Source organism: Sitophilus oryzae, unplaced genomic scaffold (assembly GCF_002938485.1).
Source record: "Sitophilus oryzae breed Bouriz unplaced genomic scaffold, Soryzae_2.0 scaffold_801_pilon_pilon, whole genome shotgun sequence".
NCBI classification, from domain to species: domain Eukaryota; kingdom Metazoa; phylum Arthropoda; class Insecta; order Coleoptera; family Curculionidae; genus Sitophilus; species Sitophilus oryzae.
In genome coordinates, this window is record NW_022147419.1 from 545,973 (window position 1) to 558,311 (window position 12,339).

Consider the following 12,339-nt stretch of genomic DNA (forward strand, 5'->3'; position numbering starts at 1 on the left):
CCTTAGTGTGACAATATGGGCCTTGTTGCTTGTACTAATAATTTCCAACCGTGCTCCCGAATATCTTAGGAAACAAGTGAGCAGTCAAAACCAAAGAATAGTATAACTCATAGTCTAAAGATATTGGCTGAGTAACCTCCCAAATCCAGGGACCTCAGTACGTGCAGGTGAGGACCTGCTAACTAACAGGACCTCTTCAGTTATGAACGTTTTAAGTGTGTTACATTTTGGTGTGAGGACATTGTTGATTTTATTATTATTACTCTTTTCTTAAAGTTCAGAACAGCATAGGTGGATACTGAGTGATCAAAGTTTTCTCTGCCGTCTTCTTTTATTAGGGAATTCTTTGAAACTTTCGCATGGTTTGGTTGTAATAGATACATATATGTAGATCTAAAGCAGAGTTTACACTCTGTCACTTTGGATGTACAACCAAAATGAATCACTCAGATTCAATTCATCCAAATTGAACATCCTTGTTTACATATTTTCATCCAGTGAAGCAGTTCACTGTTTCATCTTCCGCAGGCTGCCACCTTTCCCAGTGTTTTCTATATCGAGGTTGGCCGCACGAGTCGGCGTCGGCTGTTTACATTTTTCACTTGCCGTTCAATCTGGATGAATCAACGGTTCGTTGAACGCTCTTTCAACAAAAGTAGGAAGACCGTGAACTTATTCATTTTTCAATTTTAGTGTACACTTTGGATGAAACAGTGATGAAAGGCAATTTATACTTATCACTTTGGATGATTCGTCCAAGTTGTACATCCAAAGTGACAAATGTAAATGAGCCTTAAGCAGAGTTTACACTGTGTCACTTTGGATGTACAACCAAAATGAATCACTCAGATTGAATTCATCCAAATTGAACATCCTTGTTTACATATTTTCATCCAGTTCGCAGCAGTTCACTGTTTCATCTTCCGCAGGCTGCCACCTCTCCCAGTGCTGTCTATATCGAGGTTGGCCGCACGAGTCGGCGTCGGCTGTTTACATTTTTCACTTGCCGTTCAATCTGGATGAATCAACGGTTCGTTGAACGCTCTTTCAACAAAAGTAGGAAGACCGTGAACTTGTTTCATTGTTCAATTTTAGTGTACACTTTGGATGAAACAGTGATGAAAGGCAATTTATACTTATCACTTTGGATGATTCATCCAAGTTGTACATTCAAAGTGACAAATGTAAATGAGCCTTTAAGGAACGCTATTTATTTTATTCAAAATAATCGACCTTTAAATTTTTTGCAATTTTTTTGTAACTACTATTCCAAAATACCTTCACTTCTTCTAAAAATAAAATAGATGTACCTAGTTCATAATAGTTATAGATAGAAGTGGCTGAGTTTTGAATAGCAAGTAATTTGGAATTTTAAAACTTGTTTATCGTCCCTTGTATTCTTAAATGTCAGCGGGGATCGTTCTCCCAGCCTAATTTAATCAATTGCGGATTTCCATTTTCCATCCACTGCATAACGTCGACCAGCTAGGCAGGTGCAAGACGTTTCTAGAGGAAGCTTAATTGGTTTCTGAAGCGATTAAGTTCGAATGCAACTAAAATGGAATCCATTTCGATTCGTTCGAGCGGCTTTTAATCAAATATGAAAATTTAATCGGGGAAATACGAAGAAAATGTTATTGTATTTTTAATAGAGTTTTATTTATAGCGTTTATTTAAAGATGATTGTAGATTCTATATTTGCGTATCTATTGTGTGTCAAAAAAATCGACTATTTTTTTTTCATTTTATAATCTTCTCGTGAATTTTATAACTCGTTTACAAAAAATTGGTTGTGATTCTCGGGTGCCACAGTATTTTTGTGCCAAATTTGGTTAAAATCGGTTTAGCGGTTTTTGAGTTATCGTGTTACAGACGGACAGACGGACAGACAGACACCATGAAAATATTTTGTATTTAGGTCATTCATGACCCAAATAACTCATTTTGAGTGAAATTAAAAAAAACTTTTTTTTGCCGATCTTAATAGCCTACCATACCTGTTGGTATGGTCGGCTAAAAATCATTGTGATACGGTTTTGTAGGAAATTCACTGCTCTACAAAAATAGTTTCTTATGATTAGTCTATTAAATAAACCGTTTAAAAGATATTCATCGTCAAACTTCAATACACAATAATTTTAACAGTTTTTTTTATTAATAATTTACTTTCCAATTTTTTTTTCTAGCTAGATCGTCTGCTTTTTCATTACCTTATGTTCATTGGCCGGCTGGCACCCAGAGTAAGAGAACTTTTTCTTTTCTTTGCCTAATTTGTTTAGGTTATCTAGGTATTACTTGACCAGGGAATTTATATGGTTACGGGTTACGGAGTTGACTTCCTGTTTCACTCTCGAAATGGCACTCTTGGTATGTTTTTACTTTAATCAATAGAAAATGACATTCTGAATAGAATGACATATCATATGTCAACTTTTGACATTTTCGCTTAAAAAAATCATATTATAGATTTCAATCTGGCTGTGTTAAAAACTCTACAATTTTTTCCAATGGAACGAGGGTGGCTCATTGGTATATCTGGAAAAAGCATTTTTTACCAATAATTTGACACCACACGCTTGGTATTTCGAATCAAAATGTCTTTATGAACCGCATGTTACAATTTTAAATAAACCATATGCGAAAATTTCAAAAGTTAACATTTCATATGTCATTCTATTCAGAGTGTCATTTTCTATCGAAGAAAGTAAAAAAAATGACGAGGGTGCCATTTAAAAATAAAATTGTAGTCATTTCCGGTGAGACAAGAAGTGATCGAAAACAACTGGATACGTCAAATCAATCCTAATTTATGTCATATACTAACATACCAAATCTCGTTTTTTTATCTAAAAAATAAAGAAGTTATACGGGTGAGCCACTTTTGAAACACACACGGTAGGATAAGATGGCTATCTCTTGCTTTCAATAGTTCCTATCTAAAATACATTGTACTCATCTTTGATCAAAGAGGGTAGATAATATTTCATTTGAATATCAGACATATTCAGTGAAAAGTAAAACGTTTATTTGGCATATTTATCGTTCCCTTGCAATTGCTATAATTTATCCACATCAAGTTTTGAAAGAAACAGAATTAAATAAAGTTTAAATTAATAGTTTCAAGAAAATTGTCCTTAAAGCATGATATTGAATACAGTCTCTAATTATTTAGAAAATAATGTAACATATACACAACACAAATATCTTGAATAGTTAAGTAGTTTTCACCGTCTCATTAATCTCCAGAAATCTCAATATAATTCAATACAAACTAGTTCTAATTTAGACTTCTGTAAAAAACGAGAAATTCAAACTAATTTAAAACAATGTTCAAATAATACAAGACGCTAATTTATAACTACAAGTTTTTTCATTAAAAATTATATTACATTTCACCTAGCTTTAACAAGTACATACTAGCTAAGTGTAGTAATTGCCACAGTATGTCGTGCAATTTAACATGGCAGGTTGAGCACATTATTAGATTAATCATACATTTATTCTATTTATATCACTAATTTATTGTATAATAATTCTATCTTATTATAATCCATATTTTTATGTAAGAAATACTTTTACTTAAAGAAATTCTTTAGAATTTGATCATATATAATAACAAAATAAATATCTACGTCAAGGAAAATTAGATGTGCAAATATTTTTGCTGGATTATTGCCTCGTTATTTGCTTTTTGACTAATATGAATGGAAAATTTTGATATAATAATAAATAATATAGCATTAAAATCATCTCTTTTCAAATAAGTAAGAAATAAACTAAAACAATAACTTTTTGATTTGAATTAATACTTTAAATCTGATTCTGTATTCAGATATATGCCCCGATCCAGATATATTTCATCAACATCATCATAAATATCAACCCTACTATATCTGATACTTATTTAATAGGTATATTAATCACAAAATAATAAAAAACGCTTCCCAATATTTGTTGGTTTTCAAGCAACATGTGATGGCAGTGACATTGAACTATAAAAAACATCTGTCTCTGCAATCAATAATAATATTCGTGCGCCTTGTCCTGCTTTCTTCGTATAAATATAAAAATTACTTCCTACAGGCTGCTACAGGTGGAGAATTAATTATAGAATGGCAAATATGACATTATTAAAAATAAAAATTCAAGTCTTATCAAGGAGCTTAAGCGTGGGTTTTATTTACAAACACCAAAGTAAATATTTACAAAACAGTCTTTTAAGCTTTCAAGCTGTACAGCTCATAATATTTCGTTTTATATATATCCTTCTTCCATTAATGATCATTATAAAATATTGTTGTAAATAAATATGTATTAATTTTTTAATATGTAATATGTTCACTATAGGTAACAGGTAGGTGGCCAACAAATCTCTAGAATGGTGGAGACATGACCAGTACTTGCCAGTGCCAAAGTTAACAGAATTGGGAGTGCAGAGACAGGTGAAAAAGTTCATAGTAGAACCACAAATTACCTATAACCTATAACAGATGCGAAAGAACACCGAATTACGCGTTCAGTTTCTGTGACCTTCAGAAAGAGTTCATAGACAATCCGCATCAATGTATAGTTTGGGTTATTATTTGTTTGGGTGAAAATAATCTGCACCAATATGTTATCGAGGCATACAAAAAGGTCCACAGACTTCGAGACATACGAAAAATCAAGTCCATTTAGCGTGTGTCGCAACTTTCACATCTTAAAAAATTAGTTTTTTATAGCTATAGCAACTGCAGCGACTATGAAAAAAGCTGTGTGATTTTCATAGAAAATAAGGGCACCTGTAATTCATTTGAGAATGTTATAAATCGCTAAAACAGGTTTCAAATCTCTTGGATTTCTATTAATATTAAATAAATTTTATTAAAAATTGAACTAAAATTGTTAGTATCATTAAAAACAATTCAAATTCAAAAATTGTATCAGTCAAATTCCCTCATTTAAGGTGAATATTAAAGTAAATATAAATACAGCTCATTCTAAGCTCTACTTATCTTTAAGAAAAATTTAAATCATTGTTGCAATTGGGCCTTAATGTCATATCGAATGAACAATAGTATTAATAATGTACATTATAATAATAATAAATTTTATATCATAGTGTGTATTAAAACTACTAAAACACTTTTAAATTGGTATTATATTAACAACTTTTGTTTTTTAATTCAAAAAAAAGTTACCAATTTTTTCAATCAAAATATTTGTGGTCCTGAAAAGGACCTTCGTTTTCCCATGTTCGTCAAGGTAGGTAATGGGTAAACGGTAAAAAAACAGGATAATGAAATTTAAAAAATTACAAAAATTGTTCAAAAGTGCCTCCCTCTTGCATTAAACCAAACGATCATAAAGTCCTTAACTGCTCCAAGTTTTGAATTTCTTCATGGCCGTAAATTTTAGATTTTATGTACCCCCATAAAAAGAAATCATTCACCGAGAAGTCAGGTGAAATTAAACGTCAGTCTAAACAAAACTGTCATTTTTGAAAACTTGTCAAAATTTGGACACACGCTAAATGGACTTGATTTTCCTATGTCTCGAAGTCTGTGGACTTTTCTGTATAATCTCGCAGTAATTTAATAGATTGTTCGTCATATTATATCAGCTCGTAGGTGATTAGGAAAAAAAAGATATTTATAGTATAAAAAATTAATTTATTTAACAAAATTTAATTAAAGATGTGACAAAATAGTTACATTTCTATTGGTTCTATCGGACTTTTTTCAACTATATAAATCTTTATTTTTTGTAAACTTTAATGAATAAAATATTTTCAATCTAATAAATAATTTAATGATGTAAATAAGAGGAAATTTCTCACATGGGTGGTCAAATTCTATAGTTTTCATTATATCAAACAGCCTCTGAACGTTTTCTTCAGTGCAAAACTCATCAAAATTTAATTTAAATAATTTTTCCAGCCTGTAAATAAAATGAACAAATTTTTCCACTTTCATGATCAAAGGCTTTTAAATGGGTAAATAATTTCGAGTTATCCAGAGATTCGGATTTTTTTGCAAATTTTAGACAAATATCACATTGATGTATTTGAACACCCTTTTTAATGATGTAGTCAAACATAATTAAAGGCATTTTGAGTTGAAAACATTTCTCAGAGGCTGTTTGATATAATGAAAACTATAAAATTTGACCACCCATGTGAGAAATTTCCTCTTATTTACATCATTAAATGATTAATTAGATTGAAAATATTTGATGTATTAAAGTTTACAAATAAAGATTTATATAGTCGAAAAAAGTCCGATAGAACCAATAGAAAGGTAACTATTTTGTAACATTTTTAATTAAATTTTGTTAAATAAATTAATTTTTTATACTATAAATATCTTTTTTTTCCTTATAAATAAACACATTTGCATCCCATTTTAAATAAGATATACAAATTACCAAAACTTAGAAATAACAGTTCAAAAGTTCAACAAAAAAACCTACACGCGTTTTTAAAAAGAAACATATAACCACGCACTATGTCATTCCAGCAAGCGAATACGACACAGCATAGGTTTCCGGACTAAACGACTGGTGTATTTACACCACTCAATAGGCGTGTCGGGTTTGCCGAGCGGTTTCCGATGCAGTCGCTTTCTTTCGCATCTGTTATAGGTAATTTGTGGTAGAACATTCACAATCAAACCTGTAGTAGGTCTTCCGTAAAAGGCATTCTAAGCTGAATAACCATCTCACAGCGCTTTCAGATGGAGTGGACCGTACGCGCGGAGCGTCCGCGCGAATGTTTTTTCAATATAGCTCATCCGGCCGGAGCATACGCGACCCATGTGAAATCGTTCATACCCATACAGGAGTCCCGGTAGTTTGACAACGGGGCTAAGCGTGGCACATTCGCGGGAAACCAGACTTCGTACGTACGATTAAAACTTACGTACCATTAAAACTTCTCTTTGAAACTCGTAAAAATTGCCTAACCAAAAACCAAAAAACCTAACCTAACCAAAAAAGTAATTCTAAACGTTATAGGGGGTATATTTCCCCCAGGGAGTATGTATCTCCCCACACCAGGGACAAAAAAAATAAAAAATAAATTATTTAAAATGTCAACAAGTAATCACTTCAAGATCTTTTTAGTTTTTTTTAATAACACGTCCATTATAATCATTGATATTCTGATAAATTGACATTACATAAAATCAAACTCCAAATTAACAATTACTACCTAATGATAGGTAACTAATAAGATAAGACCCCCCAAAAAGAGCTTAAAATGTCTGTAAATGCTTTTATATTAAGATTTATGTTATATAGTGTTGTGTGTTTAAAACAGCAAAGCAACGATAGCTATGCTAGTTATTTGCAAAAAATAGGTACTGCTAGTATAATAATAATAACGAATTATGGTACCATTTTATCTATATATCAGTATTTTTAATTCTAAACTATATTATGCTTATTACTATAGTACATACTTATTTTTAGCAAATAACATATTACTCCAATGTGATAATATTTTATTTATATTTTTGATTTTAAAATAGTATTAAAAGCACTTAAAATTGTTAAAAATAAAGAAAAATATAAACAAACATTATGACATTACGTACTATTAATGCCCATGTCATTTCTAAAAATAGAAAAATACTTATTATAACAGCATTTAGTTAGTGGGTGATCTAGTAATATGATAATTTTTGTTTATATGTGTTATACAGGCTGTCCAGGAACAAACATCTAAACTGATCTAGACTAACTAAATAAAAGTATACTAAGGGTCGGCATTTCTGGTCTTGGGTGCCGGTTTTCATGTGTACGAAGAGTACGGCCAACACGCTTACTAAATTAAGATGTACTGAATAAAGACAGAAGGCGAGTATTTTCCCAAGCGCATGGAATCTAGCGTCAGATTGAGTAGTTATGTAATAAATACTTCGTATTTTCGCTTACTCCGACTTACTAGATTGCCATAACTAACGACTCACTCCTATTACATGTAAACGCCGACCCAAAGGTTCGCTTGCCAGCGGGGTATATAATTAGTAAATTCTTCTAAAATGACTAATACGATTGTTTTTTATATTAAAATATTAACTAAGGCTGTCATATGTGTGATGATTAATGACAATTTACTTTAGTTGTCCCCATCTACTACTGTGATACTACCCTTAGAATTAGGTATAAAAGTAGACCTATTAAAAGAAGGGTGAATAACTAATTGTATACCATTATGTATGAATAAATTATGACATGGACATTGGACATATAAAGCTTCAAATAGTATACCAAGTTACTTATGTCAATTCTATTATATTTCATGTCTTGTTATATCTTGTTGAAATTAAAAAAAAATCAAAAAAATATTTCTATTTTATTTTTCCTAAAATATATGGTGGCATAAATGTGTAAGAAAGTTATGGAATCGATAACTTATATACAAGGTGAGTCTGGTAGATCTCGAAAAAAGAAACATAATGTATTATGTTCTCTTTCTGGGATCGAAATATACCACCCCTAAAATATTTGTACATATTTAAGACTCACTCTGTATATCTGTCGATATAATCCAGAAAATAGAATGATTAAATCACAAGAAAAGGTCAAAGAGAAGAATAAATTTCAAAATATACCTCTGTAAATTTTGACAAAATATATTTTTTATTTCACTAATAAATAATATTTTATGTCAAAAATGAGGTAAAGAAAATCTATATCCAAATGACTAGCCTAATTTATTTATATTCTTATATCACGCAACTTTATCGTAAAACTGACAATATCCATCAATACCCAGGGTTTAAAAAAGAATTTCGCTCTTAAAAATGCTATTTATGACCTCTGAAACTATTTTATATAGCTCTACAGCAAAGGAAACTACCCATAAATCTATACATGCTTCATCCCATGTACATTCTCGCCTTATTTTCAGATAGGATTAGTATTGAACACAGTTAAATTTCAAAAGTTCAGATAAATTATTTCGTCCATGTCTACTACAAAACAGGTATCAACTATTATCAAGTATTATTATTGATAACAAATTTATAAGAAAATACTTTGATTTCATTTAATACACATTATCAAAAAATACAATATGTATGTGTTAAACAGCCTCTACACTATGCGGAGAACTCTTCGAAGCAGGTCAAGTTCGCGTTTCGTCGCCCAACTTTGTCGCATTTCGATTTATTTCCAGTTGTCTCGACTCACTTCGGTTTGCCTCGACCTACTTTCGATTCTTAAAAGCGCCTGAAAACTACTAATGAGGAGGCCGTGGGGGTATTTTTTGGCGTTTCCTGTTGTCTCGTTCAATTTTGTTTCGTTTTGAGCTATTTCCATAACGTGGCGGTATCTGTACCCTAGGCAAAGGACTTTTTTTTCATGAATCTCAGTGAAATAAGTAAATATAGACTTTTCTAAAATAGCTGTTGTTACGGTGATATTTCGTTAATTACATCTCGTTTAATGTTGATATATATTCCACAAGATTATTATTTGAACACACGTTTATAATATGTAGAGTAGATATTTAAGAACAAAACTTTTCACGCAATCTGCAGGAATATAATTACAATATGTTTATTATTTAATTTTATTATAATGAATAATTAGTATATAAAACTGTATGGTATGTTATATCTGTTTACGTGGCCTTTGATTGAAGAATTGATTAATATAACAGCAGTATTGCTTCATGAGTAATACTGGCAACATCATCAGTATATCGAGCTGCTTGGAAAAATTATTGATTGACCCGATGTCAATAAAAGATACTTTTATATATAATAATAACATGATTTCATATAAATCAATTCAAAAATAAGAAATAATTAGACGATTTTTTAAATAGTTTAACACCGTGGATTATTGCCTTGCAGTTTTACGATTTTAAGTTTTGAAAATATATTTTTTTACTATATTGTAATTAATAATGTTAGACAACGATTAAAATTAAATATTCTTGTGTAACCTTAGAGGAATAGCTAATTTAATCTACCACTGATAACTGTTTGGTTTAATTTTCTAAATGCACTATTTTTGATTTTCCATATCAGTTTAATATAGTGGTATTACATTACACAAAAGTTTGTAACGGTTTTGCCAACGAACAGCTATTTGCAAGGAAATTTGGATCCTTCCTCTCAAAAATATTGTCAAAAATATCAATATTTCTAAAAAAAAATATAAAATCATATTTACCGCATCTACTTGTAACATTGTTTATAGGACAGTACCTAAAAAAATAATAAAAATCCTACCTCTAATATTGTCGATATGCTCCTCGTACTGCGACTTGCTCCTCACATAATCCAGCCTACTCGACCCACTGTGCAAACTCTGAGTCCTGTACTCACTATACCACTCCGCACCCGAACTCGTTACCTTGCTACTATTACTCCTGTCGCTATCCCACTCGTCCCCATGCCTGGAAGCACTTCCCTCTCTCGACGCGGGCCTCCCCAGACTCTCCTCAGAGGGAAACCTCCCCGTGAGTGAGGATTGGCTGGAGGTTTTGGACGTGGAGGCCAAATTGCCGTTGGACTGCGTGAGGTAGTCGGAGTCGTCGATACGTTCCTCGGAAGGAGTGCGACTTGTTGAAGTGAGTTGTTTCTTGATGGAATGTGTGCTGGTGGAAGAGGTGATGTGGCGGACGGTTTTGCGCACGGTCATTTTTTCGAATTTAACGGTGCGCAAGCCAGAAGTGGGATCGCCCTCTTGAGTGGTGGACGTGTATGATTCCTGTAAGGGTTTCGGAGTTGATGGGGTGGTTCTTTTTTCGGATTTTGGAGATAGTTTTAAAGTGTGCGACGAGAGAAGTAATTTAGATCATCTAAATTAACCGCATAATCAATTTTTTTCACGTTATACGTTTATCAAATAATTTTTTTTTCCAAAAAATACTTTAACACTTCAATTTCAAATTGAATAAGTAGGTGCACTCAGTGATGGAGTGTGGTTCAATGCTTTGAGAGTGCTGGATCACGCAATCACGCTAATTGTAGTGAATGAGTGTTTTATTTTAATTTTGTAATACCAAAGGTTCAACAATAACTATTCAGTAATAAATTACCTATCAACATTTATAGTGACATCTTCATTTCTATAATAATTATAATGGTAGCGCTCTGAAATCTACTATATCGATTATTAACTAATATGTACAGTGCACTTAGGAATAAAGTAGGTATGTTAATTAGTAGAATATATTGCCCTGAAATTACTAAGTCATTGTAATTATTAGAGAAATAAAGATAAGAAAATTTTAACCAAGTTGTTGAATAGGTGCTTCCATAGATACCAACTAAAATAACTGACATGGTTTTACATGAGATCTTTTTTGTTTTACACACAACTTTTTGTAGTGGAGGAACAGCCTTGCGAGACTTATATAACAATTTATGTTTTTGATGGGATTTTGTTTCTTATTGTATGTTATCCTTCATTTTTTTTTGATAATAATTTTTTCAAAATAGTATCAGTTATTAGTAGGTAAGTATCTACTGTAGGTAACTATAAAAGTAAATCTTTCAATAATCAATTATCGACCGGTTTTATATAGCCAAGGATGCAAGTGTGTTCAGTGAGAAATTAATTTTAAATTTTTGTGCAATTATATTTCACTCACACTGAAGACACTTGCATCCTTGGCTATATAAAAGCGGTCGATAAAAGAGTAATTAATACAATTTTTAAAATAAAAAACGCAAAAAACAAGCGACAATATAATGACAATGAAAAGTTGGTTTCCATAACATTGTATAATTTGTACTTTATAAACCGTATAAAATTGTGATTATTTTGGAAATACGTGCAACTTTTAATGCGCATGCGCAACGTAAGGGCCTCGAGAAAGACAAACCTATTGAACGTTTCATAAGTGCAATAAAGAAGGTTGAAAATGGCATGTCATGATGTTGGTGACATATTTTTTAATGCTAAACTCATGGCGTTGATTTATCCACGTAAGTACCTATATATGATCTAGGAGTTCGACAATACAGGGTGTCCCAGAAATGAGTGCAAATATTTTAACTGGTAGTATAGTTCAACCCCAGAAACAGGCCTATGTGTTTTTTTTTGCGAAAAAAAAAATTATTTATTTACATTTTCCGGAAAATTTTGAAAACTTTTGAGTGCCACTGTTCACTCTCTGGAAATTCGTTTATCGTACATAGAAAGAATCTCGGAGAGAATGCAATGTTGCCACTTCCTACCATACCCACATTCTAAATGTTTATAAATTCACAGTAATTTTAATGGGCTACAACATAGTGGTAATCTTAATCATAATTTTTGTCTTAAGCATAAGCACAGTCACAATCGGTCAGTATAAACGGTCGTATCTAAAATAATGGTTTTAACTTTTATGATTGT

At 31.5% G+C, this 12,339-nt stretch overlaps 1 protein-coding gene across 1 annotated transcript in view; it reads right to left on the bottom strand.

Moving 5' to 3' along the window:
- Nucleotides 1-12,339, bottom strand: part of LOC115888530 — a 239,032-nt gene that overhangs the window by 207,187 nt on the left and 19,506 nt on the right. Inside the window, 1 exon segment of the mRNA XM_030908278.1 lies at nt 10,224-10,704. Within this exon segment, the coding sequence (XP_030764138.1) occupies nt 10,224-10,704 (481 nt within the window).